Source organism: Bombyx mandarina, chromosome 04 (genome assembly GCF_030267445.1).
Source record: "Bombyx mandarina strain Sakado chromosome 04, ASM3026744v2".
In the NCBI taxonomy this organism is placed as follows: Eukaryota; Metazoa; Arthropoda; class Insecta; order Lepidoptera; family Bombycidae; genus Bombyx; species Bombyx mandarina.
In genome coordinates, this window is record NC_143211.1 from 13032198 (window position 1) to 13056981 (window position 24784).

The 24784-nt window shown below is 32.7% G+C and overlaps 5 protein-coding genes across 7 annotated transcripts in view; 2 read left to right on the forward strand and 3 right to left on the reverse strand.

The window, feature by feature from the left end:
• Miga (mitoguardin) overlaps positions 1–810 on the reverse strand; it is a 60235-nt gene extending 59425 nt beyond the window's left edge. The window contains exons 1-2 of the mRNA XM_028176443.2: positions 337–810; positions 20–176 (exon numbers count right to left, since the gene is read on the reverse strand). Of these exons, the coding sequence (XP_028032244.2) occupies positions 20–176; positions 337–435 (256 nt within the window). The 5' untranslated portion in view covers positions 436–810. The remainder of the gene's footprint in view (positions 1–19; positions 177–336) is intronic.
• A 1444-nt stretch (positions 811–2254) lies between these two features.
• Positions 2255–4720, forward strand: Fbxo42 (F-box protein 42). The gene is made up of 3 exons (XM_028176441.2): positions 2255–2629; positions 2708–3927; positions 4004–4720. The coding sequence occupies exons 1-3, from the start codon at positions 2470–2472 to the stop codon at positions 4472–4474; spliced, it is 1851 nt and encodes a 616-aa protein (XP_028032242.2). The 5' UTR covers positions 2255–2469; the 3' UTR covers positions 4475–4720.
• Positions 4569–7635, reverse strand: fand (Pre-mRNA-splicing factor SYF1 fand). The gene is made up of 2 exons (XM_028176440.2): positions 7458–7635; positions 4569–7243 (listed from the first exon to the last, which is right to left on the reverse strand). Exons 1-2 carry the CDS (start codon positions 7494–7496, stop codon positions 4754–4756), a joined length of 2529 nt encoding a protein of 842 aa, XP_028032241.1. The 5' UTR covers positions 7497–7635; the 3' UTR covers positions 4569–4753.
• Positions 7636–8815: 1180 nt separating this feature from the next.
• Positions 8816–17189, forward strand: LOC114244581 (uncharacterized). 3 transcript variants are annotated; one of them, XM_028176437.2, is made up of 9 exons: positions 8816–9739; positions 11949–13210; positions 13306–13469; positions 14028–14109; positions 14710–14921; positions 15282–15368; positions 15967–16087; positions 16180–16517; positions 16697–17189. In XM_028176437.2, the coding sequence occupies exons 1-9, from the start codon at positions 9180–9182 to the stop codon at positions 16910–16912; spliced, it is 3042 nt and encodes a 1013-aa protein (XP_028032238.2). In that variant the 5' UTR covers positions 8816–9179; the 3' UTR covers positions 16913–17189. The 3 variants fall into 3 exon arrangements, with proteins under 3 accessions (XP_028032238.2, XP_028032239.2, XP_028032240.2); XM_028176438.2 differs by having other exon boundaries at positions 16183–16517; XM_028176439.2 differs by having other exon boundaries at positions 9044–9739; positions 11997–13210.
• On the reverse strand, positions 17163–18954 carry LOC114244594 (putative alpha-aspartyl dipeptidase). The gene is made up of 3 exons (XM_028176459.2): positions 18029–18954; positions 17386–17949; positions 17163–17290 (listed from the first exon to the last, which is right to left on the reverse strand). Exons 1-3 carry the CDS (start codon positions 18127–18129, stop codon positions 17227–17229), a joined length of 729 nt encoding a protein of 242 aa, XP_028032260.2. The 5' UTR covers positions 18130–18954; the 3' UTR covers positions 17163–17226.
• Between the last annotated feature and the right edge of the window lie 5830 nt (positions 18955–24784).

A 24784-nucleotide genomic window follows, 5' to 3' on the forward strand; every position in this document is an offset into this window, starting at 1 on the left:
ATATACAAATAAATTATACCTCCATTGGGACTCCTCATTCTTGAAATTCTTTTGTTGATCGCTCTTTGAATCCTTGGATTGATAATTGGTTTTGCTCGCCGTCGTGCCAAATACCTTGACAGTACTCCAACCACCACTGCACTAGTACCCACTACTCCTATGCTCCATAAAACCACCTGCCAAAAAAGAATACTGCAAAAACTATTTTTTGGAAACAGTTAAGAATAATTATAAGAATAAACAATTTTAAGCAGTTCAGAATAATTCTTTCTATGAAATGTATGCTGTATTTTTTTTATAAATAGTAAATAGCCCATATTATTAAGATAAATTAACCTTTTGTGATGTTGATAGTTGAATTTCACTGAATGATATAGACCTATGCCAGTGTTTTAGTTTATCGATCAGAGGACTTGCTTGTATTAATAAGTGCATTTTTAATGTTTTATTTATCACACAATTTAAACCAGGGTTTATCAAGGTTACACTTAACTTCTATTTATTTACAAAACTGATATTAACAAAATATTTAGGTTATCTGTCAAATTTCTTCTATAGATTTTACATACAGTTTTGTAATATTATAAATGAAACATAATAATACATTAGACAAATAAATCACATCGTGAATTTTATTAACATTGCAAGCTTATGTTAGTAAATTATATCGGCTATGAACATAAACCATACATTCATTGCATGGTTTGTTTTCTCAAAATCGGAAAGTTCAAGTTTCCCGCCGATGGAACATTGGTTTCGATTTTTTTGTTAGCACTACAAACTCATAAATTAAGCATCACTATCTTAAAAACTTTTTACAAATCATGGAATTTTATTTATCTATATTTGGCATTTAAATTACATATTTTATGTACTTCGATTTCTCATACAAGTTAGAATAATATTATTATTTTTTGTATTTACTGGTGATGGGTTGTTTTACTGGCAAGTACCACAATGCCGTCTATTTTTTTATTTAGTAATTTCTTAGAACAGCATTGACAGTTAAAATTCATAGTCAGACATGATGTGTGGTATCTGGGTTCTGGTGGATATCTTCATAATGACGCTCCCTTGAACCCAAACTTTTTAGCCCGTTCCTACATCCATTTCGCTTACTAGTGGTAGGGCGTTTTGTGACAGCGCAAGCGAAGGTTCCCTGCCTATTTCTGCCATGTTTTGAAGGATGGGATTGGCTGTTACACTATGACCTGTAGTGTATCACACTATTCTTGAGACTTAGACCTCAACTCTCAAGGTGGGTTTTGATATTTACTTCCTCCTCCTCCTTCAGTCGATCGCTCATTGCTGAGCATCGTGATGCGTCCGCCTGTAACCTTTTTTTGTAATTTGCATCCACTTATGTCGGTCAGTAGTACAGTGATGTGCTTGGCTCAGTCTTGTGTACAGATGCTCGGCCGCTTGGTCACTCCATCTTTTTTGGCTCCGACGTTTGGATTGTCTTTCATCCACTTTACCCATCACTATGAGTCTCTCCATGTTGTCAGAGGGTTTTTCTTGGTATATGACCAAAATATTGAAGCACTCTTTAAAGGCATAAAATATGGTGGATAGCCTCTGGTTAACTTTTAGTTCGTTGAGGATGGAAGCGTTTGTTCGGAAAGCCGTCCAAGGAATGTGCAAAATGCGCCAACAGCACTACATCTCAAACGCGTCTATGCGTCGCCGCGTCGCCTCTGACTCTTTGGAGGTCCAGGTCTCAGTCCCATACAAAAAGATTAAGAAAACGAGCGTCTCAACAATTTGCACTTTCGTTTTCTTGAGTATGTTCTGATCTCTCCATATTTTGTTTAGCTAGCTCATAGCGTATTCACTTAAGTGATGTCTATGGACTCTGGTAACGATTTAACATTGATTTTGAGCGACAAAGAAAAGCAGATTTACCGGTTGATTTGCAAGTCCAGTGTACATCCAGTACTCAGTCCGGACCCGGAATACAAAGAAAAGAAAGGGAGGTCAAGTGCAGAGCTTCGCTGCCGGTCTCGGGCCTGTAGCCCAACGTTACTATCATTAAATAAAAGTCTACTGCCTGGAAAAGCGGCCGACCCCAACGGAAAATTCAATCGTGTTGGAAAATTACTACCTGCCCAACTCATAGTCATGTTGGATTCACAGCTTGAAACGAGATTTAAAGTTACATTTTTTGTGCACAAAGTAGGTAACTAGGTACCACAGAGGCCAGTGCAACAGAGTAGGAAGTTGTTAATCACAGACTACTTTAGAACGCAGTATCAGTCAAGAAAATACTTAAAATCAAATGTCAATATAACCACAATTGTAATGATAAATTGCAATGCAAAGCCATGCAAGCAAACAAAAACACATATTTCAATTGAAATAACTGATATTGAATAAACCATCAATGTCATTATCATAGGTTTTCCGTGTACCCTGAACATAGTTTCAATTTTGTGAACACCAAACAAAAGTTTGTAGTTTTTTGTTAAAATGGAAATCATTCATAAATCTTTACAAGAACAGACTTTGCGAAGTACAATTGAAGACCTTCCTGATGAAGTACTGGAGTTTATTTTAAGTTTTTTGCCTCCCTACAGAGACTTAGAGAACTGTGGTGGTGTCTGTAGGAGATGGTACGCGTGTGCCCAAAGTGAGTGAACTCGTTCTTCGTTCACTATTGTAATATGCCAATAACAAAATTTTACATTTTTTCATGTTTTTGTTTCAGATGTTCTACACAAAACCTCTATAAAACTTGTAAAAGCAATTGGAGAATTTAAAATTTTGTGGAAAAACCTTTCTCCAACAAATATGTTTCCTGTTATAACAAAACGATTTTCACATGCAGCATGTATACTTGAAAATAGTATGTACATATTTGGGGGATGCACAACGAATTCTACATCATTTAATGATCTTTGGAAATTTGATTTATCGACAAGAAATTGGGTAAGACCACTAGCAACTGGCACCTATCCCGTACCTAAGGCCTATACTACTATGGTACATTACAAGAATTATTTAATAGTTTTTGGTGGTTGGACTTATCCGTCTCTTTCACAGTACTATCAAAATGTCACAATGTTTAATGAAATTCATTTTTACTGCTTAGAAACAAATAAATGGATATTGATCAATGCATCCAATAGCCCACCACCAATGGCTGGACATTCGGCTTGTGTGAGGGATGATGAAATGGTTGTGTTTGGAGGGTTAGTACTGTCAACAGCAAATAGTCATCAAATTCAATGTTCCAATGATGTCTGGGTACTTGATATACCTTCCCTCACTTGGAGAAAACAACCAACAACAAAACCAAGACCTTCACCACGCTATGCTCAATCTCTTTTGGAACTGGATTGTGGAAGGTTGATGCTGTTAGGAGGTGTGCAAACATTGCATAATCGATTTGTGTATAGTGATTGTTGGGTGTTAACTATGAAAGGATCTACTTGGACATGGAAAGAACTTGCTGTCAAAAATAAGGAATGGGCTGCAGCTAATATTTGGTGTAATCCAGCTTGCAAAGTTGGTGATAAAGTTGTGAGTTTGAGTAGAAGCAGAAATGGATGGAATAGTGCTAAACCATTAGTAACATCAGCTGTGCGTTTGTCAGCTTTAAGTAGACCTGAAGGGGCTCCAGTTTCTGTAAGAGTTCAGCAAAGTTTGCAAAGGCCTTTAGATAGAGATCAAAATATAAATGGTAGAAGAGGAGAACTACCTAGAAGGCCATCAAATCCTTTGAAATGTGAGCAGAATGATTCAAATGTAGAACCTGTTGCTGGACCTAGTAATGCCCAAATTAGTCCTAGAAAAGTGACTATTGAACCACAAAATGACATTAACGTTAATATAGATGATTCTGGTTTAAGTACAGACAATAAGCAATCTAGTAATAACTTAGACTGTGCAAAAAAAGATTTGGCAATAAAGAGGAACAAAAATAAGGTATCTTTACTTGATTATTAATGTTGCCTGCATTACTATGATTTATAGTAATTTAACATGCATTTTACCATTTCAGAATAAAGGATTAAAAATAGTAAGACAACTACAAGAAGCTAACAAATACAGAATGGCAGCATTTGCTTGTGACTCGTCTATAAACAATTCTGCTCCAGAAAATGATCTCATTAATCAAAGGCAGATTGCTCATCTGGAAAATCGAAGGGAACTTCCTCCACAAGACATCGCCCAGCAAAGACAACCAGCTGTAAAAAAAATTAAGCGAAACACATTAAGTATGCATGTTTTAGATATTTCCACAGTACTAAATGAAAACACCCTGAATTATGTGTCTTGGCTGTGTCCTCGACTTGGAGAAATGAATGGAGCACCTGAAGAACTTGTAATGTATTCATTAGTAAAAGGAAATGGTGAACTAATAATGTTTGGAGGTGTTCATAATGATATTAGTATTTTAACATTTTCTGAACATCAAAATATGTATTCAAACTCTTTACATTTCATTACTCCTCCAAGAGACATAATTTAATGACCCATAATACAATAATTTAATTTGAACATTGTTTTTATAGAACTGTCCTTTTTTGTAGGTATTGCTAAACTGTGCATCAATAATTAACAAGTTTATAAAACATGTGTAATTGCTTTAATTGAATTTATCTCTTAACTTTAGTTTACTTAGCTTTAAAATAAAAGTGTTCTGTGATTTCTGTTGTACATTATAAAAATTGCTTGTAAAAAACCTTATTTTTTATTAAAAACTTATTATTTAGAATCATGTTTAATTAAAATTTTACAAGACAGTAGTCTAGTCTTCATTATCCTTGACAAGTCCTCCAAAAACAGCAGTTGGTACATCTTTCTTTTGGATTGGATCCTCTTCAGCATCATCATCACTGTGATCGGATTCTTCATCAATTGATATTTCATCAGGATTCACTACTTTGTCAGAACTCTCTTTAAGTCCTTGGGTTTCTCCTCTCACAAATAGAATGTTGCCTTTACTCTGTACTGCCATTTCAGCTGCTTTGGCTTCAAGCATTCTCATTCCATCTTTCATACCTGGTGCTAAATCTGATATAGTACCAGCTGCTTGTGCTGCAGAACTCAACATTTGTGCAGACATCATATTCACCTGTGTATTATATGTTGCTTGCACACTTCTTTTAATTCTTAACATTTCTCTCATAGTATCCTCATTACCATGCCTAACTTCAAATTCTTTCCAAGTGTTCCAAAAATCAGCTGTAATTCTAGGATCACACATTTGACTACAATGTGCATATATTGCCCGAGCTCTATCAATTTCACCTAGACGAGTTTCCATTTCTGAAAAGCGAACACACATTTCTCTAGCCTTCTCTTCAGGAAGAGTCTCAATAGCTTTTTCATAAATCTGTCGTGTTTTAGGAACTCCATAAATTTCAGCAGCTTTTTTAATATAAATATTGAACATTTCAAACATTTCTTCAGGTAGAACGGCAGTAGTAGCTCTCTCATATACAGACATTGCATGTCTAGCTAAACCATGCTCTTCTTCCAATTTTGCATATAATAAGAAAATAGACTTTGCAAATTCATTGGGACAATGCTCAAGACATTGCTCAAATAAATCTCTTGCTCGTTCAAGTTTTGAACCACCATATCTTTTTAAAAATTTTGTTAGATATGTATTCCAAATATCATACACATTAGGCCACTTGAATAACGCAATACCCTTTTCATATGCTCTAAAAGCTTCTTCAAAGTAATTATGCTCTTCTAAAAATAATCCATAATTAATAATAATTTGTGGAGTAGCAATTTTTAAATCTATAATATGATCATACACAGCTTTGCAAGATTTGAATGTACCAAAACTCTCTTCTAAGTCAGCATACATGGACCAAACCTTTAGTGATTTATACAACCTCATTTGCACAGTTTCAGAATCATCATGATATGCTACTTTTCTGCTTGGTAAAACAGTGGCTCTTTGCATTAATTTTAGGGCTTGCTCATAATTTTCATGTCTGATTTCCATTTCAGCCCATTCACACCAAACTGAAGCTAAATCATCTACTTTAACATATGCTACCTGTGTAGCTTTTTCAAAAATTAATCTGGCATCTTCAATTTGGTCATTGTTTTCATAAAATTTTGCAAATCCAACCCACAGTGTGAAAAGTTTACCAACAGCTAATTTAGGGTCTACAGTTTGCACTGCTTCAGTATATGTATCTATTATTTCATGGGGTTTACCTTCATATAATTTGACTCTTTTATGCCATTCAGCCACATTATGTGGATTTTGTCTAAGTAGAACTGAATTAAGCAGTAACAGCCTTCTTTCCATGAGATACTCAAATCTGGCAAGTCTCAATTCTAAATCAATATCATCATCTTCACTTGGATTAGTTTTCTTGGCAACTTCTTCCATTTTTTTACTAAGACTTAATTCCTCAAATTGTGCATAAGCATCAAATATTTGTGTAAAATCCCTCACTGTAGTCACAGTTTGTATAGCTTCTTCATAAATGTCTCTGGCTCTTTCAAACAGACCACTTCGAACATAATAGTCTGCAAGAGAGTTCCACAGGTGGCCTAGCTGATCAGTGTAACGTCTTAATCCCCCTCTGATAATAGCGTCGACATTCAGAGAATGAATTTGATCAGGATTCTTTGATATCAATTCACATAATTCATTCCAAAGTTGATGATTTGACTTTCCATGTTTTGATTGAAAATTCTCATTATTAACTAGTTGAGCCAATTTGACTGCAGCTTCATCTAATTTATCTATTGAAGTTAAGTAGTCAATATACTCTTCAGTATCTTCAGGACATAATTTAAGATACCTACGAAACACTCTTACAGCTGTTTCGGGTATATTGTGTTTCTTCAAGAAATTTAAGTAAAGAGGCCATATCCTATGATGTTGAGTTATTGGTAAAGCTCTAAGAGCACTGTCAAACGCTTTCCTTGTTGTAGTTATTTTATACTGATCTGTTAAGAATGAACAGTAATCCATCCATATTCTAGGCATTTTGTGCATAAATACTAAAGACCTTTCAAAGCAATTGTTTACATCTTCATAGCATGGGTCAGCTATACAGCGACCTCTTATTTGTTTTCTTCTTAATTTAAGATAGTTATACCAAAGTTTAAAAGATCCTGGTAATTCTTTTAAAGCTCGTTCATATATCATATTAATTTCATGTTTGGGTGCAGTTTTCTTGTGTTCAATGTACCTAAGCCAATGTTTGACAGAAAATGGATTTCTTAGGATTTCCTCTTCATACGGAAGATCTTCTTCACTCTGTAACAATAACAATTTTATTTGAATTAACATGATAATAATGTTTGATATCAACGTACCAGAAAACCACAAGCTTTGGTTAGATTTTTTAAAGCAGTTGTTAATTGAATTTGGGTTGAAAAAAATATTTGTTGATTGTATTTTCATATGTCGGCAAAAGTAAATATGTATGCACACTAAGCACTGTAAATTATAAAAATATTTTTGAACTTACGAAGAATATGTCGATTTCTTTTCCGTCTAGAAGAGGCATTCTAAAGCTTTCGAATATGTACCGTAGGTACTATAAATTCAATTCAAACAGTTGAGTAATTGAATAATTAGCTCTATTTCTTTAAAACACACTCAATTTTAATATGTGTATAATCTATGGCACACACTATGATAGATTGTACCTTATTTTTTTAAGGGATTTTATGACCTGGTAACTAAGACCTTTAGATCATGTTTTATTTTAATTTATATTTTAATTTTTATGAAAAATGATAATATGGATTGAAATGAAATGAGATGAGATGATGTGAGATAAAATATAATCTCAGTAAAATGGTGGTCATTTACTGAGTTTTTTTCAGTGGACTTTTTGGAGAATCCCGAAAAGTTACGTCCAGCGGCTTTGTTCCATTTTCTCACTTTTGTGAACTTTCACAGATATTAAACAGTTAATAAACCACCGTTATTACACATTTAAACTTTTTTGTGCGGCTTACTGAATTTGGCCCCCTTTTTTTTGATTTTCGGTTTTTTTTTAAATTATTTGTTCATCTTTTGTTCGTTAATGTTCGAATGTAAAAATTGTTTGTACGTCTTTTATTTATTTATAATTAATTAAACAAATGATCCCCCTTAAGTTGGCTCCCTTTACTAGATATCATTATTTTTATCGCTCAGGTTAATTAACTATGATCAATTATCGTTTGTTCGATTTCTATTGGTGATTGTTCGATTATAAAAACAATTGAATTCCCAATTATTATATACTTTATATGTAATAAACAAACCATCACCTCACGCCTACATTGCGCATGCGCCGGCGCCGGTTTTATCAGTCAGCTGGCAATGGCCGTATTTACTAGCCTTTTGTTATCAAGTGCGCTTATACTGTCTAATTATTTCTTATGTAGATCAAAAAAATATTGAAAACTTCAACAATACTTCAACAAAAAAATGTCAGTGAAGACGGTTAATTAGTCGTTAAACTACGATGAGCGCGGTTTTAACGAATTTAGTATAGTATAAAAATTTCAGTGATTTCTAATTATTCTAAGAATATTTTACGATACGATGCAATATGACAATTGATCAAAATTAATTAATCTGAGCGATGAAAATAAAGATATCTAGTAAGGGGGAGGCCAACTTAAGGGAGATCATTTGTTTAATTAATTATAAATAATTAAAAGACGAACAAACAATTTTTACATTCGAACATTAACAAACAAACGACGAACAAATAATTAAAAATAAAAAATCTAAAAATCTAAAAAAGAGGGGTCAAATTTAATGAACCCTACCTACCTACTCCACGTGTAAAAGCGCTTCTGCTTTTGCCTTGGGCCTTGTAAGCTATCATAGATAATACGCTTATTATTTGAGTTTGAGATGTAAGCTGATTGTAACTTGTAAGCTATGTTAGGAATTATGGCCATCCATTGCCGTACTGCATGCAAACGTATTGTTAAACAAAGATTTAAGTAAATATTAATTTATGTAACGAGAACTACATTCCGCTTACCTACTAAGAGAAACTAGTAGAAAAAAATCGCTCCAAATAATAGCGTTTGTCATAGATAATAGACCATAAATAAATGTTTGTACAATTCCTTTTTGTAAAAAATATAAAACCTATAATTTACTTGACTTCACCGTGCCGGTTAGAGAAGATTATTTTTTAGTTCTTTTTAGTTTAATGTGATACAAATGTATTTCTACTATAATGTCAAAACAAGGAAAAAGAAAAATATCTGTTGAATTGCCGAAAACGAAAGATCTCTCTATTAGACCTAGTGTGTTTGATCGGCTCGGTACTAAGAAATCATCAAGTGCTAAAAAAACAACTGAACATTGTAGACAGTGGGCCCAACACGGCAGCTGTGCTTACGGCAAAAGTTGTAAATTTGCTTCTACGCATACTCTTATCAGTCCTTCTAAACAACGCGCAGCTCATAAAGACAATGATCAGAAACGTTTAGTGAAGGATGATGGGAAGACTAGATTGCATTCTACTGTTATAGTGCGGTCAGGTCAAAGCCCCGAAGGAGAAATCGATAACTGGGACCAAAATGACTTAGAGTATGCAGACACAGATGTCCTCGAAAAACGAAGACAGCAGTTGCAACGTGAACTAGAATTACAGATGAAAATGGATTCAAACAAAGACATGCGAAAAGATAAAAAAAAAGTCGTGTCCAGTACGTCTTCATCTAGAAGCTCTAGTTCTTCGAGTGTTTCGTCGTCTTCATCAGACGGCAGCACATCGTCATCTTCATCTGGAAGGTAAGTCTCACCATTGTGAAATATTAATTATCCCACATGACATGTCTAATTCCGTGTTCTACAAATTAAATATACAAATGAAAGGTGGAGCTACTTGTTTTAGGTATTGATCAGCATTAGAACTAACCATATAAAACTCATAAGCAAAGATTATGGTGAAATTTCAAGTCATATTTTGTTAAAAGCTACATTAATGACTAAATAAATTTGAGACTGAGAATATGTTATGAAGTGGTCAAAATTCAGTTAAAACTAAAGTTGCATACAATTCCTTTGGCCTCACCCTTCTTTTTGTGTTTCGGCATAGACATTAACTGCTTAAGTGAAGCAGCAATGTATTTTAGTGGCATATTGCCAAACTGATTGGTTATCTTTCTATATGCTGCTTTCTACAATATTACAGGCACAATAATTTATGTGGTTTCTAATATATAAAAAAGGTTAAACTAATTTTATGGAAGGATATTAAATAAAACATTTAAAAGTTAAGACATAGCACATTTTTTTAAAGTATAATTTTGATCTATTGTTATTGTAACTCACATTAAAATTTGTTCCAAATTCAGTGACTTCAGAAGATTTTATTAGAGATCATATGTGATTCTTCCATTTATAGCTATTTCTCTGCTAAAGACTAATCTTATTTTACTTTCACTTAATTTTTTGCTAAGCAATAAAGTGAAACTGTAATATACTCTTTAAATAAATGAAAGTGATGGTTAATGAAATATAAAATGAACTGTCCTGAAAATGTTTATGGTCTTCACCTAATTGACAGTGTGACTAAGACCATAAATGAATCTTCATATTTTAGATTATTCAGCATGAAATTGCAGAATTAAGTGTAAAAAAGTACAGTAGCAAAAAAATTTATTAAGTCAATACAATTTAGATAAGTATTCTCTTTTAGTTAAAAAAGGGATCAGTATTAAAACACTGTTGTTAATTCTGAGTGGTTTAAATTTTTAATGACAAGTTATGCTTAATAATTGACTTTTTTAAAATATAAATATTATGATTTGAATCCCTGTGCCACAGTTCACCAATTAGTTTCTCTCGGGTTTGTTTAATGAAATGAAATGGCAATCACTGTCAGCACTACATTTTATAGAAAAAATATTTATTAAACAAAAGTAATCATGGGAATAAAAATAGTATTTTATTTTAAATATCAATGATGAAAATTGTATATTTTGTTACGGACTATCTGTATGAAGTTTGGGAGTAAAATAGTGCAAGCCATTGTCATTAAATCCTGGAAATATTCATCAGTAAGTTGAGATCGAAATTTATTCTTAATGAATTTCATCTTCGAAAATGCTGCTTTACAAACATATATTGACCCAAACAAAGTAAGTAGTTTGAGTTTTGTAGTTCTGGATATTTACTACCATACACAAACTTTATGTGGAACTCTTCACTGGAAACTTCCATACTCTGTACTGGAAGTTGCTGTTCTCGCAATCTGCACAAAATGGGTTGGCAGTCTGGATGTAGTCCGTGGTCTGCCATTTGGAGACCCCTGCTCTATGCCTATACATAACATGATATGCATAATTTCTATATTTTTCTATTTTATTAGAGCAGTGAGAGAGTGTAAAATTTATATTAAATTTATTATTGTTATATTAATGCATTTGTTGAGAGTACTAAGCTTTGAGATTAATATTTCAGTTCTAGCTTTTTGAGGCCTTGCTAGTTGTAGATATTTTTTTCATCCATATTTTAACTTTTTTTCTCTATGACATTGTGTGGAACTCACAAATACTTTACAGCAGAAATAAGCAAGATAGTAGCACCTAACCATGAAGCTCATTGTGCCCTACAATCACTGATTACAAAGATTTATAAATTGTCTAGTTGTTATTTTACTACACAATTAATTTGTTCATATTAAATTTTTTCAATTTGATACCTTCTTGTTGACCTATGTGTTAAGATTGAATTAACATATTTGAAATTAAATACGCGAGTTAAAAGTTTAAAAAAATATGAGTTCTAGTTTTGCAAAAAGAAGCTTCAATTATAGATTCCAAAGGAGATGAAATAGGAAACAACTGGTAATAATATTGAAAATGAAATCTTAGTTTTATAAGGCAATAATTGCATACTGTATATTACGTGCATTATTGATTTATTTACATAATATAAAAAGAGTTATTACTTATATATTCTTTTAGATTATTATGATAATGTTAAATAATTTTAGGGAAACTAGAAGGAAAACTAAAAAAGGAAAACTTAAGCGAAATTCCAGTTCTTCTTCAGATGGAAACATACCAACAAAAAAGAAATACAATGTGAAGAGTGAATTGTCCAAAAAAGATAAAAGTGATGTAAAAAAAAATATAGCAAAAAAAGATGATAGATTAATAAAAAAGAGTGATAGTTCCAAAAAGAAATCAACTTCTAAAACTCCCATAGGAAAAAAGTCACTATCTCCAGGTAAAAAGTCTGGTGGTACTCCACCCATAACATCCAAAACACTTATTAAAAGTTCGTCTAAACACAGTAAATCACCCTTAAGAAGAGATAGGAATAGAAGTGTGTCTCCACATTTTAGGGATAAAGAAAAAGAACGAGAACGTAATAAAGAGAAAGAAAGAGAAAAAGATAGAGATAAGGATAGAGAAAAAGAAAGAGACAGAAACAGAGCACGTAGTAGAACTCCACGAAAAGGTCGTTCGAGATCTCCTAGACAAAATGCAAAAGATAATAGAAAAAGGGAGAGTCCTGAGAGAGGCAGGCCTGTGTCACCCAAAAAGCAATCCCGCAGAGATGGCAGTCCTGATAGACATCGAAAACGGTCTACTAGTCGTGATAGGGAGAGAGGTCGTGATCATAAAGATAGGTCCTTAGAGAGAAGAAAAGAAAAATATGATGATAAAGACAGACACGATCGTAAAGATAGGGGTCGCGAGCGAAAAGAGGTTAAACGGGATGATAGTAAAAGAAGGGGTCGTGAACGAGGTCTTGGAGGAAGAAGTACGGGTGATAAAGGTTTAGAAAAACCAAATAAACCGATGGAGAGACTTCTTCCAAGACCTGAAGAACGTCTAGCTGCACTAGCTGCCATTTCAAATAGAACTCTGGAATCAGATAAAAACTCGAATACATCAAAAGATAGACAAGATACACATTCTGAACGCGGAGGTAGGAAGCCAGAACGACTTGAGAGAGAGCGGTCTAGTAAAAGAGATCGCTTGGGCAGCAATGACAGAGAACAGGCTGAATATAGTATGGGTATTGACAGACAATATGATGATCATGGCATTGACCATTATGATAGAGTTAACGATCGTTATGATGGCGTTACTAGAGATGACGATCGGTCACCTGGCTATGGTGCACAAGGGCGAGAAAGACACTATGAAGCGCCCTATGAAATTGCTGGTCCGCCGAGAGGATTTCCTGAAGAAGATGATAGAATCTATAATGAACATATGGGAGATCACAGAGATGTTGAAATGTGTATGTATTAATTTACAACTCAAATATTACAATTCATTTAATACATAATTTTTATTAGCTTAATTATTAACTAATGTATAAATCTTTTTTTTTAGGTTATAATGAAAGACGACCACATCGAGATCGTTCTTGGGAAGGACGTTCAGGCTCTCTTGATCGTGAACGTGCATACATGCATCGAAAAGATTGGGACAATGAAGATTATCATGCCAGCGGCGACTGGGGTCGAGATAGACATTGGCCTATTCATGATCCTCAGGTTAGTTTTCTTATGTATCATCTCCATATTCCTAAACGATCAAAGAGAATAGCAAATTCTGATTTTCAACTATAATTAAAAATATGGTTATGTTCACTCGAAACAATAGCATACCTACTTGGAGGTTACTACTACTACTACTACATTCTATTACTACTTCATTTTCTTGACTGTTTTTTTACAGGTTCTGGTGTATATTATGCTTATTATAAAAGCAATCAAAACAAAATAAAAATATTGCATTAATTGTTCCCTGTAGATTTCCTATTCCATTCCATTCCCTTTTCTTCCCATATCTTCTTTTTGCCACAGGTGAGTTGGTATAACCAGCCCAATCAGAATGAACTAGTTGATTATAATAAAACCGCTTCCTGTTTAATTTTATCCCATTTATTCCTGGGCTGCCCCTATCCTCATTATGGTATGTGCTTATTTACTTAGTAAATTAAAGTAATTGAGTTTTTTTATAATTGTTTTTATAAATATATTCATGTTGTTTTGCTGGATTCTTGATAAATAATTTCTATAAACAGTAAAATTCTCCTGTACTCTTTTTAGATGAGAGAATGGGGTGATAAAGATCCAGAAGATAATTGGCACCATAGAGGTCATCCTGGTCAACATCGTGGTCGAATACATGGTTAGATTAATTAGAAAATAATACATTGTAATTTCCAATTTGGGTAAATTAACAGTTCAATGCCTATCTGGTTTACCAAAGTCCATAGCTGTTATGTATTGTGTATTAGATACAAAATTATTACGATTATTAGAAAAAATTGTACCTATTATAAAATCTAACCATAACATATTTGTATGAATATAAGTATACTGGACTGGAATATATGGCTGTATAAGCTCACTGTCCTTGTGTTAAGAGATTACTGTAGTCCATATCATGAGCATAACTATCTACCTTCAGAATGAAGTCTCACCATTGTCAATACAACAGCTGTGTTACTCTTCAAAATGAAGAACATGATTACTTTGCTGTAGAAATAGGGCAGACTCTTGATACACTTATCGATTCTGTCTTCAAGCATGCCCTGCACAAGTCTAAAGAATTAAGTTTAGTAGGAAAAACAACGGTGAATTGTCATTACCGAAAGAGGATAGAGAAGTAGTGTCTGTATCAGTTCAAAGGGTTTCATATTATATTCTTTAAATAAATATTTCGACACTGCCCCAAAAAGTTTATTTTTTAAGTTAATTATACAAAACATGTTATTACATTTTTTAGATGAGTATGGTCGAGGCATGAGATTAGATGTCGATCGCGGTGACAAACGTCGAAATGTTCGAAATGAACCTGATCAAAGTTCGAAAGATACCGGTCATCCTCAAACTTCTACAGCGTCTACTCGTCAAGAAACGGAAATTGAAGAAAAACCAATACCCGATGATCTTAGTGAAATCAGTGATGATCCTGATGATATATTAAATAGAGAAGATGTAAGTAAAAACCCATTGCACACTCGGAGGAAAGCTGAGCTACTGTCGTATCGTACTGGTGGCAGGATCTCTTGTGAGTCCGCACGGGTGGGTACCATCACTTCGCCTATTTCTGTCGTGAAGCAGTAATGCGTTTTGGTTTGAATGAAGGGTGGGCAGGCGTTCTAACTATACTGAGACATTAGACATCATATCGCAAGGTGGGTGGCGGCATTTACGTTGTACGTACGTATGTTTATGGGTTCCAGTAACAACTTAACACCAGGTGGGCTATGAGCTCATCCACCCATCTAAGCAACAAAAAAAAAAACTTGATAGTAATTAAAAAATGTCACATTACTACTAATAATTGTATAACAGATGATGGATCAAAATAATGAAGAAGAAACACAAAACCTGTCTGAAGAAGTGGCAATAAAGCCTGAAAGTATAGAAAAAGTGTCCGAGGTAAGTACTAAACGAGGTTTACATAGATATTTAATGTTAATTTTTTTATTGCATTGTAACCTAAGTTCATAGACATTACACAATATTATCCGAAAACAGCGAATTACTTACATTCTTAAAAATATATTCTTAATAATTCCTATGCAGAATCTCGTGTTTTCTTCACATTTATTGTTCACAAAAGTGGTGACTTAATGTGTTTTTGCTGATGTTAATATAAAAATAAATAATAGTTTAAAAAAACTAACAAAATATGCTTTTATAGAAAATTCAATTAAAAAATATAAAATAAAATTTAATAAATTTGGATTAAAAATAGTGTAAGAAAAAATGAATTTATTGTAAAAAAGCATGTTTTGGATTGGATTTTCTATAAAAGCGTATGTTGTTGTTTTTTTTAAACTGTTATTTATTTTTCAGTTTTTAGTTGAATTTAAATTTTTTCAATATTTTTTTTAAATTTTGGATTGTCATCGGTCCTTAATAAGTATACCAAATTTCGAGTTACGTTTTGAAAGGGGTCAAAATCATGTTCAAAGATTCCGTTACAAACATACATACGCTGAAGCTAATAAAAGCGATTAAAAATATTATACAGCAGGATGCAAGTGCTGTTGGAGACGAAAAAGAAATACAAGATAACAAAGATGATGAAGATGTTGCAAACTTAGACTTTGAGGAAATATCTGATGGAGAACTGGAAGAGGAAAAAACAAGAGGTATTTTAAGAAAACCAAAAGAATAAACTTTTTTGTTCTATAATCTAAGAAATATCTTTCTTGAATTGCAAGTAAAAATGGATTTTTTTTAGCAGGATTAGGTGACGCACTTGGCGTCGATTGGGCCAGCTTAGTAGCGGATGTGCGGCGTCGGGAACAAACAACGCCTACAAGCGGAGCGCGTGAGCGCTGGCGACCAGAGAGGGTACTTGCACGAGTAGGTCTTTCTGTACATTTGGCTGGTAAAGATTTGGTGAGCGATATATTAAAAAACAACAAAGAATTACTCCAAGCTGAGAAGACTGCTCAAGATCAGAAATGCGAAAAATCTGAAAACTTGGTGCAAGAGAATGGTTGTCATGATATCCAAACAAGAAAGCTTGAAGATATTTCAGATATTCAGATTTTACATCCAGTAGCTTCTATACAGGTACTTTTTTTTAAAATTGAGTTTAACAACATTATATTTAGTCTTTTGTTAAATTTAGAAGTGTATTTGTTTACACTATAGATAATTAGCCTCTTGAATGAAATCAAATTTCAATTCAAACGAAAGTTATCTTTGAACAACATTTTTGTTTATAGAACATTTATGAAATTGATTTTCAGGTGGCTATGGAAAAGAGGAAACGTCAACGTGCTGTTTTGTTTGGATCAGGATGCGAGATTACCAGAGGTCTGAGTGCAAGGCGCGATTTGGCGTTACGCCGTTATTTATGTCACTTGCCAGCAACAGAACGAACTGGACAGTCTCGTGTCACACCACAGCCTTCACTATTTGAGGCTGCTAAAGCTCTCTTGATGCGGGCTCCTGTCTCTGGTTAATATGGATTGAAAGATATTTTAATGAATATTTCAGATGTGTTGATCACAAATTAAAATAAAAGACAGTTTAAAACACGAAGTTCATTAAAAAGCTTGTGAATCCTAAACAATTGTTAACTGTGAAAGTGCAATGGAAACTCACTAAGTTGAACGTGTGGTGGTACTTATAACTTCTAGCTATGCAGAACTCCAATCATTTTATAAGATTAATTATTCTTTAAACTCTTACTGTAGTAAAAAAAAAACAAAATTTATGATAAACATGATAAAGTTATCAGTTTCTGTGTTTTATTTAAAAAAAGAAAATAGGTTCATTAAATTTCATTTAATAAAAAAGATAAATCTGCTCCCACTTTATATTCACTTTTCTTTTGACTCCTGAAAATTTTGAAGTAATTTTATAAAGGCCATGGGAATAATTATATTTTGGCACTAAGCCATCCACACATATGTAGAGATAGGATTACACTTACCTACTAAATAATACTGCTCCATTTACACCTTTTAAGATAAGTTTTGAACCATCAACATGCAATATTGCACCCTCTTTCAGTCCTAACACTGGAGCTGCATGTTGCATCTCTAGATATTCAGCTATTCTTTGGTCTCTTGTCTCTCCTTTATGTTCTTCATTTTCAACTTTATCAATATAATGAGGATTAATGTTGAATGGAACTATGCCAATTGCTTCAAAACTTGGTGGATAAATTATTGGCATATCATTTGTTGTATGAATACTTTTTGTTGCTACATTTGTTCCCGCACTGCTTCCAATGTATATTAAACTACCATCATCAATTTTACTTTTCATTAATTGGACTAAGTTATTTTCGTACAATCTTTTCAAAAGTAAAAAAGTATTTCCACCCCCAATAAAGATAGCTTTAGATTCACTAATAGCAGTTTCTGGCTTAGGATATGTGTGCAGACCAGTGACTGTGAATCCCCATTGATCTATAACATTCTTTATTTTAGTAGTATAGCCATCAAAGTCATTTTGAGCATAAGGAACGAATATTAAGTCCTTGACATTGTTCCTGTAAATTCAATAAATTACATGTAGATAGCTCTGTACAAGGATATTTAAAGTAGGTATTTATCATATTTAACGCCTACCTTTGGAGGAAACTGGAGATTTCCGCTTTGGCAAATTCTAAAAGATTGTATCCATGGCAGTTGGACGATGACAGCAAAAGTGCTTGACGACGAGACGCCATAATGGAAGAGTTTATGTATGTTTTTTGCAGTTAAGAGGATAAGTGAGTAGTTCAGAGAACTGATTGTTAATGTTGGGTTGATAAGAATGACATTCGATATATATGTGACAGGCCTTGTTATCACTTATCGCTATTAATATGATAAGTTATTTCAATTTATAGTACCATACTTAATGCAGTTTTAATAAGAGAAGTTTTTAAACACAAATTTCTTTATGCCTTGGAAATTAACTTCTAAACTATATTTTGAGAGTTATTATACACTGTTAGCAAGTTCCTTTATGGTACTTTTTCTTTATAATTAATTTATTACTTAAATTGTATCTAAAAAGTACAGAAATATCATGTCCTTTTATATACCTGGAACTCCTGGAAGCACTGAGAAATATTTACTGTTTTCATATGTATTTTTAAGGGATTTTATGACCTGGTAACTAAGACTTTTAAGTCATGTCTTATTTTAATTCATATTCTTATTTTTATGAAAAATGATAATATGGAGTGAAATCAAATGAAACGAAGATGATTAATTTGAGACATTAATCAACTGGGATGAAGTTAAATGAAATGAGATGAGATGATATGGGATGGAATATAATCTCAATAAAATGGTGGTCATGTACAGAGATTTTTCAGTGGACGTTTTGAAGGATCCCGAGAAGTTACGTCCACCGATTTTGTTTTATTTTCCCACATTTGTGCACATTCACAGATATTAAACGGTTAATAAACCACCGCTATTACACATTTCAACGTAAAGAAACACTTAATAGATAAAATAAAACAAATCACATAACTTCACTTCTCGCGTTCCCGCCAAAAAGTATTTCATATGTTTTTTTAAAAGGGATTTTATGACCTGGTAACTAAAACCTTTAGGTCAAGACTTATTTTAATTTAAATTCTTATTTTTATGGAAAATGATAGTATGAAGTGAAATTAAATGAAGTTGATTAATATAAAACATGGTATGGCACGAAATGAAATGATATGAGATGAAATATAATTTCGGTAAATTGGTGGTCATTTACTAAGATTTTTTTAGTGGACTTTTTGAAGGATCCCGAGAAGTTACGTCCACCGATTTTGTTTTATTTTCCCACATTTGTGCACATTCACAGATATTAAACAGTTCATAAACCACCGTTATTACACATTTAAACCTGAAGAAACACTGAGTAGACAACATAAATCACACAACTCCACTCCTCGCTTTCCCGCCAAAAAGTCCTCATATTCATATGTATTTATATACCTACCCATAGATTATATACTTAATATTACCTACCTACGGCTCTGTAAATTTGGCCCCCCTTTTTTATTTTCAGTTTTTTTTATTTTTAGTTATTTGTTCGTCGTTTGTTCGTTAATGTTCGAATGTAAAAATTGTTTGTTCGTCTTTTGTTTATTTATAATTAATTAAACAAATGATCACCGTTAAGTCGGCCCCCCTTACTACTAGATATCTTTATTTTTATCGCTCAGATTTATTCATTTTGATCAATTATCGTTTGTTCGACGACTATTGGTGATTGTTCGATCATAAAAAGAATTAAATTCCCAATTATTAATTATTTTATATTAATATAATACCGAAATACTTCACGAGATGGCGTTACAAAAAATCCCTTCCCAAAACTATAAAACCGTTGTGATTGTCTACTGAATAAATAATATTTATTCGTATGTGATTATTTAAGATGTTATGAATATTTCAGTTTTGATTTCATCAAAATAATTTGAACTTTACTACTGAATTTCGAAAAATAATCTAATTAAGGCTGAGTTAAGTTCAGCTTTTTATTTAAGCCTCTTACTGTAGTTTTTAAATTACATTTATGCGGATTGATGTTTCAAAGCTTTCAGATTTCAATTTTAAAATCTGAAATAATTAAGAACAGCGTTATCTACCGTTCACATTTGAAACAGAATTTAATTCGGTTTAAATTTGTAAAAGTTGATGTTGATTATTATTACACTAATTAATTGAGCGTTTCATTAGCTTTTAAGCTGAGTGAAATTGAAATTGACATAGTCATAAATCGCATCTGGTCAAAATGGCTGGATTATTTCATTTTCCACTCTATGAATTTATGCCACCATTTTTACAAATTTCACTTTATGAAAAAGTAACTTAATTAAATAAAGCAATTCAACTCAACCCCACTTCTCACGTTTCTTCTTAAGCTGTATTTTATTATGTATGGATTTAACTACATAATTCTATCTATTTGAAACTCAAAACTCCGTCAAAACCATAGCCGACAGTTTTAAACTACCTACGTGGTCTATTAATATAATAATTGTATTTTAACTTGTATTTTTTCTTTAAACAACTAGATAATATCTACTCGATTTGCTGGCTGGTTTTTCAATTGACATTGATCCTGTCGCGACCAAACTTAATATTATGATCACCCACCCGCTAAGCCAATCTGTGTGCTTAGTGCGAGTTTTGTAACGTTCTCACTAGCGAGCCAGTTTGCTCAAATTTGTATGCAATTGGAACAGCGCCCCTAGCGGCAAACGTACTCGGTGTTATTTTGTGAGTGCGAGTTCATATTAACGTTGTGATCTCGTAACCGAGTAATTTTACCGAAATGAGTACTACGAATGACATTTGTGCGAGTGCGTGTTACAAATTAGTGGATTTTAACGTTTCGATCGAGTATTTCTTTAGTAGTTTTATTTTTCCAACTAGAGAGGCAAAAATATCATGCCATATAGCCTAATCTTTTTTTATGAAAAATGATAATATGGAGTGAAATGGATTTGATTAATTTTAAGCATTAATCAATTGGCATGGAATGAAATGAAATGAGATCAGATAATATGGGATAAAATATAATCTCTGCAAAATGCTGATTATATACTGAGATTTTTTTCAGTGGACCTTTTCGAAGACTTCGAGAAGCTACGTCCAGCGGTTTTGTTTAATTTTTTTAAATTTTCGCACTTTCACAGATACTAAACAGTTAATAAACCCACGTTACTTTGTTATTGCACAGATGGGTGGACGAGCTCCCGGCCCACCTAATCTTAAGTGGTTACCGGAGCCCATAGACATCTACAACGCAAATGCCGCCTCCCACCTTGAGATATTAGTTCTAAGGTCTCAGTATAGTTACAACGGTTGTCCCACCCTTCAAACCGAAACGCATTACTGCTTCACGGCAAAAATAGGCAGGGTGGTGATACCTACCCGTGCGGACTCACAAGACGTCCTACCACCAGTAATTACAAAAATTAATTTTGCGGGTTTGATTTTTATTACATGATGCTATTCCTTTACAGTGAAAGTCAATCGTAAACATTTGATAAGTACGTATTTCATTAGAAAAATTGATACCCGCCGGCGGGATTAGAACACCGGTGCATTGCAAGATACGAATACACCGGACGCCTTAACCTTTAGGCCAGGACGGTCTCAAAATTACACTTATACACGAAGAAATATTAAATACGCATTAACTAAGAAACATTAAATAGACAAAATAAAACAATTCACACAATTTAGCTCCTCGCGGTCCCTCCAAAATGTCTTTTCATCTTTTTTTCCTAGTTGTTCAATTGTAAATGAATAAATCAAAATCAAATCGAGTTTACGTTCTATACGGTGAAAAATGAAGAATTGTGAGTGTGAGTTGAGATATGCTACTCGCTTCGCAGGGCGTTTATTCACCGAGAGCAGCAATAATATTATTTCTCGTATATTGGTAGCACGTGATGTTTTGGCATTAGACCGTCTAAATGAAATACAACGCATTTTAACAGCATTTTAATGGGAACCAACTACTTTCAAAATTATTCGGGTAATGTCACGTGTTCAATACTATTTTGTACGTTTAGAATTAAAGTGGCTCAACCCAAAATTCTTAGTTTCTGGTAAACTTCAATATTGTAATACAATAATTGTATTTTTTTAGTTTTTCGGTTTAAACACTTTAAGGCATGCCATTTTATTTGAAAAAGACAGAAAGAGTACTTTGTCCTTTTCTAGACTAAAAGAGACTGTTTAATTTTATAAGCTGATAGAATAATATAGAAAAGAATAATAGGATACCCTCTAATCGTCACATTGGAAAAAGGTATGGCTTTATCATTTTATCATTTAAATTATTTTTTATTGCACTTATAAAACTAATTTAATTTACAATATGTAACTACATATATCTATAACTAATCCGTACTTGTCAAATTCCTCATAAATTGTCAATATTCTTAATAAAATTCCTATTAATAATATACAAGTGCAAATGTTGAGCTGCTTGCCAGAAATGATATAATAGTGTTTTGTTTTTTTGTTGTTTCCTTGTAGGCTGCCTGTAATAATCTAAATCTGTGTGAAAGGCAATAAATGATTTTATTATTATCTACTAATGGTAGTCCAGTGGTCGAAATTTGACCATAATTTATTTAAATTTTAAGTTTGAACATTATTATAGTTCTATTGTCACCTTTATATTATCATCATTTCTATAATAATCATTGCTCTATGTCGCCAAGGCTACATTATAGAAAAATAATATTAAAGACAAAAAATATTAATCTATTCTCAATTTGACCACAGATTGATAAATCAATAAACAAATTAAATCATTGCTTTTTTTTAAAGAGTTGTTTGATGAGAGAGAGAGAGCGAGATAGAGTTGTTTTTTTTTTATTGCTTAGATGGATGGACGAGCTCACAGCCCACCTGATGTTAAGTGGTTACTGGAGCCCATAGACATCTACAACGTAAATGCGCCACCCACCTCGAGATATAAGTTCTAAGGTCTCAGTATAGTTACAACGGCTACCCCACCCTTCGAACCGAAACGCATTATTGCTTCACGGCGGAAATAGGCGGGGTGGTGGTACCTACCCGTGTGGACTCCCAAGAGGTCCTACCACCAGTGAAAGAGTATTCTTTATTGTACACAAAATGAATAAATATTGTGAAACATTTTTTCTTGGTCTTATCGCTAAGAGTGATCTCTTCCAGACAACCATTAGATGGGCAAGAATAATTTCGAAATGAATTGCACACTGTGTATCTATCTATTATAGAAATATATACACACACGCACATACACACGCGCACACACACACACACGCGCGCAATATATATATTTACAGGTACATACGTACAGATTTATATTTATAAATTATATAGAAATTTGAACAATGTAATAATAATTTTGCTTCTTTACACATTTATAAATAAGGATGGATGCTCGTAATAATTTTAGTATATTTGGGCCACCTAATGAAGATCATCAACACTATTACCGTAAATACAATCATTTTATAAACGTTCAACGGGTAAAAGATTAAACCTATGTAAAACATAATTTCTTTAATTAAAAAAAGCTGAAATAATTACCTATTCCAAGATTAATTATGTTAAGTATGTCTAAATATGTAATTACAATTAAATAAATTCTATAATAAACTTCTAATTCTAATACTTCTATTAAAGTTACTAAAAAAATATGTTTATGCTGGGTAGTTTTCGTGTATTTTAAAGGTTACGCCATTACGGCAAAGTTTGTTTACGAAATTGCACCCTTAGAATGGAAGTGGTATAACTAAAAAATTTAAGATTAGTTTTATATTTCAAAACACTTATGTATTATTATTAAGAACCTACATTTTAAGTAGGTAATACGTGCAGCAAAAATGTTGGACTCCTTTTTACGAAAATTGCGCGGACGGAGAAGTATGAAATTTCCCACACTCATAGAGAATATAGAGAAGTAGTGCAGATTGCTAATTTTTTTTTTAATTGTGCATAAACAATAAAAAAATAAACTAAATGAATAAAAAAACCTTACACACATTACCATGTATTTGACACACACACACACACACATGCATTTATACTTTTTTTGTTTATTGATTTATCAATCTGTGGTCAAATTGAGAATAGATTAATATTTTTTGTCTTTAATATTATTTTTCTATAATGTAGCCTTGGCGACATAGAGCAATGATTATTATAGAAATGATGATAATATAAAGGTGACAATAGAACTATAATAATGTTCAAACTTAAAATTTAAATAAATTATGGTCAAATTTCGACCACTGGACTACCATTAGTAGATAATAATAAAATCATTTATTGCCTTTCACACAGATTTAGATTATTACAGGCAGCCTACAAGGAAACAACAAAAAAACAAAACACTATTATATCATTTCTGGCAAGCAGCTCAACATTTGCACTTGTATATTATTAATAGGAATTTTATTAAGAATATTGACAATTTATGAGGAATTTGACAAGTACGGATTAGTTATAGATATATGTAGTTACATATTGTAAATTAAATTAGTTTTATAAGTGCAATAAAAAATAATTTAAATGATAAAATGATAAAGCCATACCTTTTTCCAATGTGACGATTAGAGGGTATCCTATTATTCTTTTCTATATTATTCTATCAGCTTATAAAATTAAACAGTCTCTTTTAGTCTAGAAAAGGACAAAGTACTCTTTCTGTCTTTTTCAAATAAAATGGCATGCCTTAAAGTGTTTAAACCGAAAAACTAAAAAAATACAATTATTGTATTACAATATTGAAGTTTACCAGAAACTAAGAATTTTGGGTTGAGCCACTTTAATTCTAAACGTACAAAATAGTATTGAACACGTGACATTACCCGAATA

What these genes read in the sequence shown, in the direction of transcription:
- LOC114244581 (XM_028176437.2), top strand. Translation starts at nt 9,180, where the DNA reads ATGTCAAAACAAGGAAAAAGAAAAATATCTGTTGAATTGCCGAAAACG. An exon ending in GTATAGAAAAAGTGTCCGAG is followed by an intron (nt 15,369 to 15,966) that starts GTAAGTACTAAA and finishes AATATTATACAG; the next exon opens with CAGGATGCAAGTGCTGTTGG. An exon ending in ATCCAGTAGCTTCTATACAG is followed by an intron (nt 16,518 to 16,696) that starts GTACTTTTTTTT and finishes ATTGATTTTCAG; the next exon opens with GTGGCTATGGAAAAGAGGAA.
- fand (XM_028176440.2), bottom strand. Translation starts at nt 7,496, where the DNA reads ATGCCTCTTCTAGACGGAAAAGAAATCGACATATTCTTC. An exon ending in AAGAAATCGACATATTCTTC is followed by an intron (nt 7,244 to 7,457) that starts GTAAGTTCAAAA and finishes TTATTGTTACAG; the next exon opens with AGTGAAGAAGATCTTCCGTA.
- LOC114244594 (XM_028176459.2), bottom strand. Translation starts at nt 18,129, where the DNA reads ATGGCGTCTCGTCGTCAAGCACTTTTGCTGTCATCGTCCAACTGCCAT. An exon ending in ATCTCCAGTTTCCTCCAAAG is followed by an intron (nt 17,950 to 18,028) that starts GTAGGCGTTAAA and finishes TTGAATTTACAG; the next exon opens with GAACAATGTCAAGGACTTAA. An exon ending in GGAGCAGTATTATTTAGTAG is followed by an intron (nt 17,291 to 17,385) that starts GTAAGTGTAATC and finishes CAAAATTTTCAG; the next exon opens with GAGTCAAAAGAAAAGTGAAT.
- Fbxo42 (XM_028176441.2), top strand. Translation starts at nt 2,470, where the DNA reads ATGGAAATCATTCATAAATCTTTACAAGAACAGACTTTGCGAAGTACA. An exon ending in ATGGTACGCGTGTGCCCAAA is followed by an intron (nt 2,630 to 2,707) that starts GTGAGTGAACTC and finishes TTTTTGTTTCAG; the next exon opens with ATGTTCTACACAAAACCTCT. An exon ending in TAAAGAGGAACAAAAATAAG is followed by an intron (nt 3,928 to 4,003) that starts GTATCTTTACTT and finishes TTACCATTTCAG; the next exon opens with AATAAAGGATTAAAAATAGT.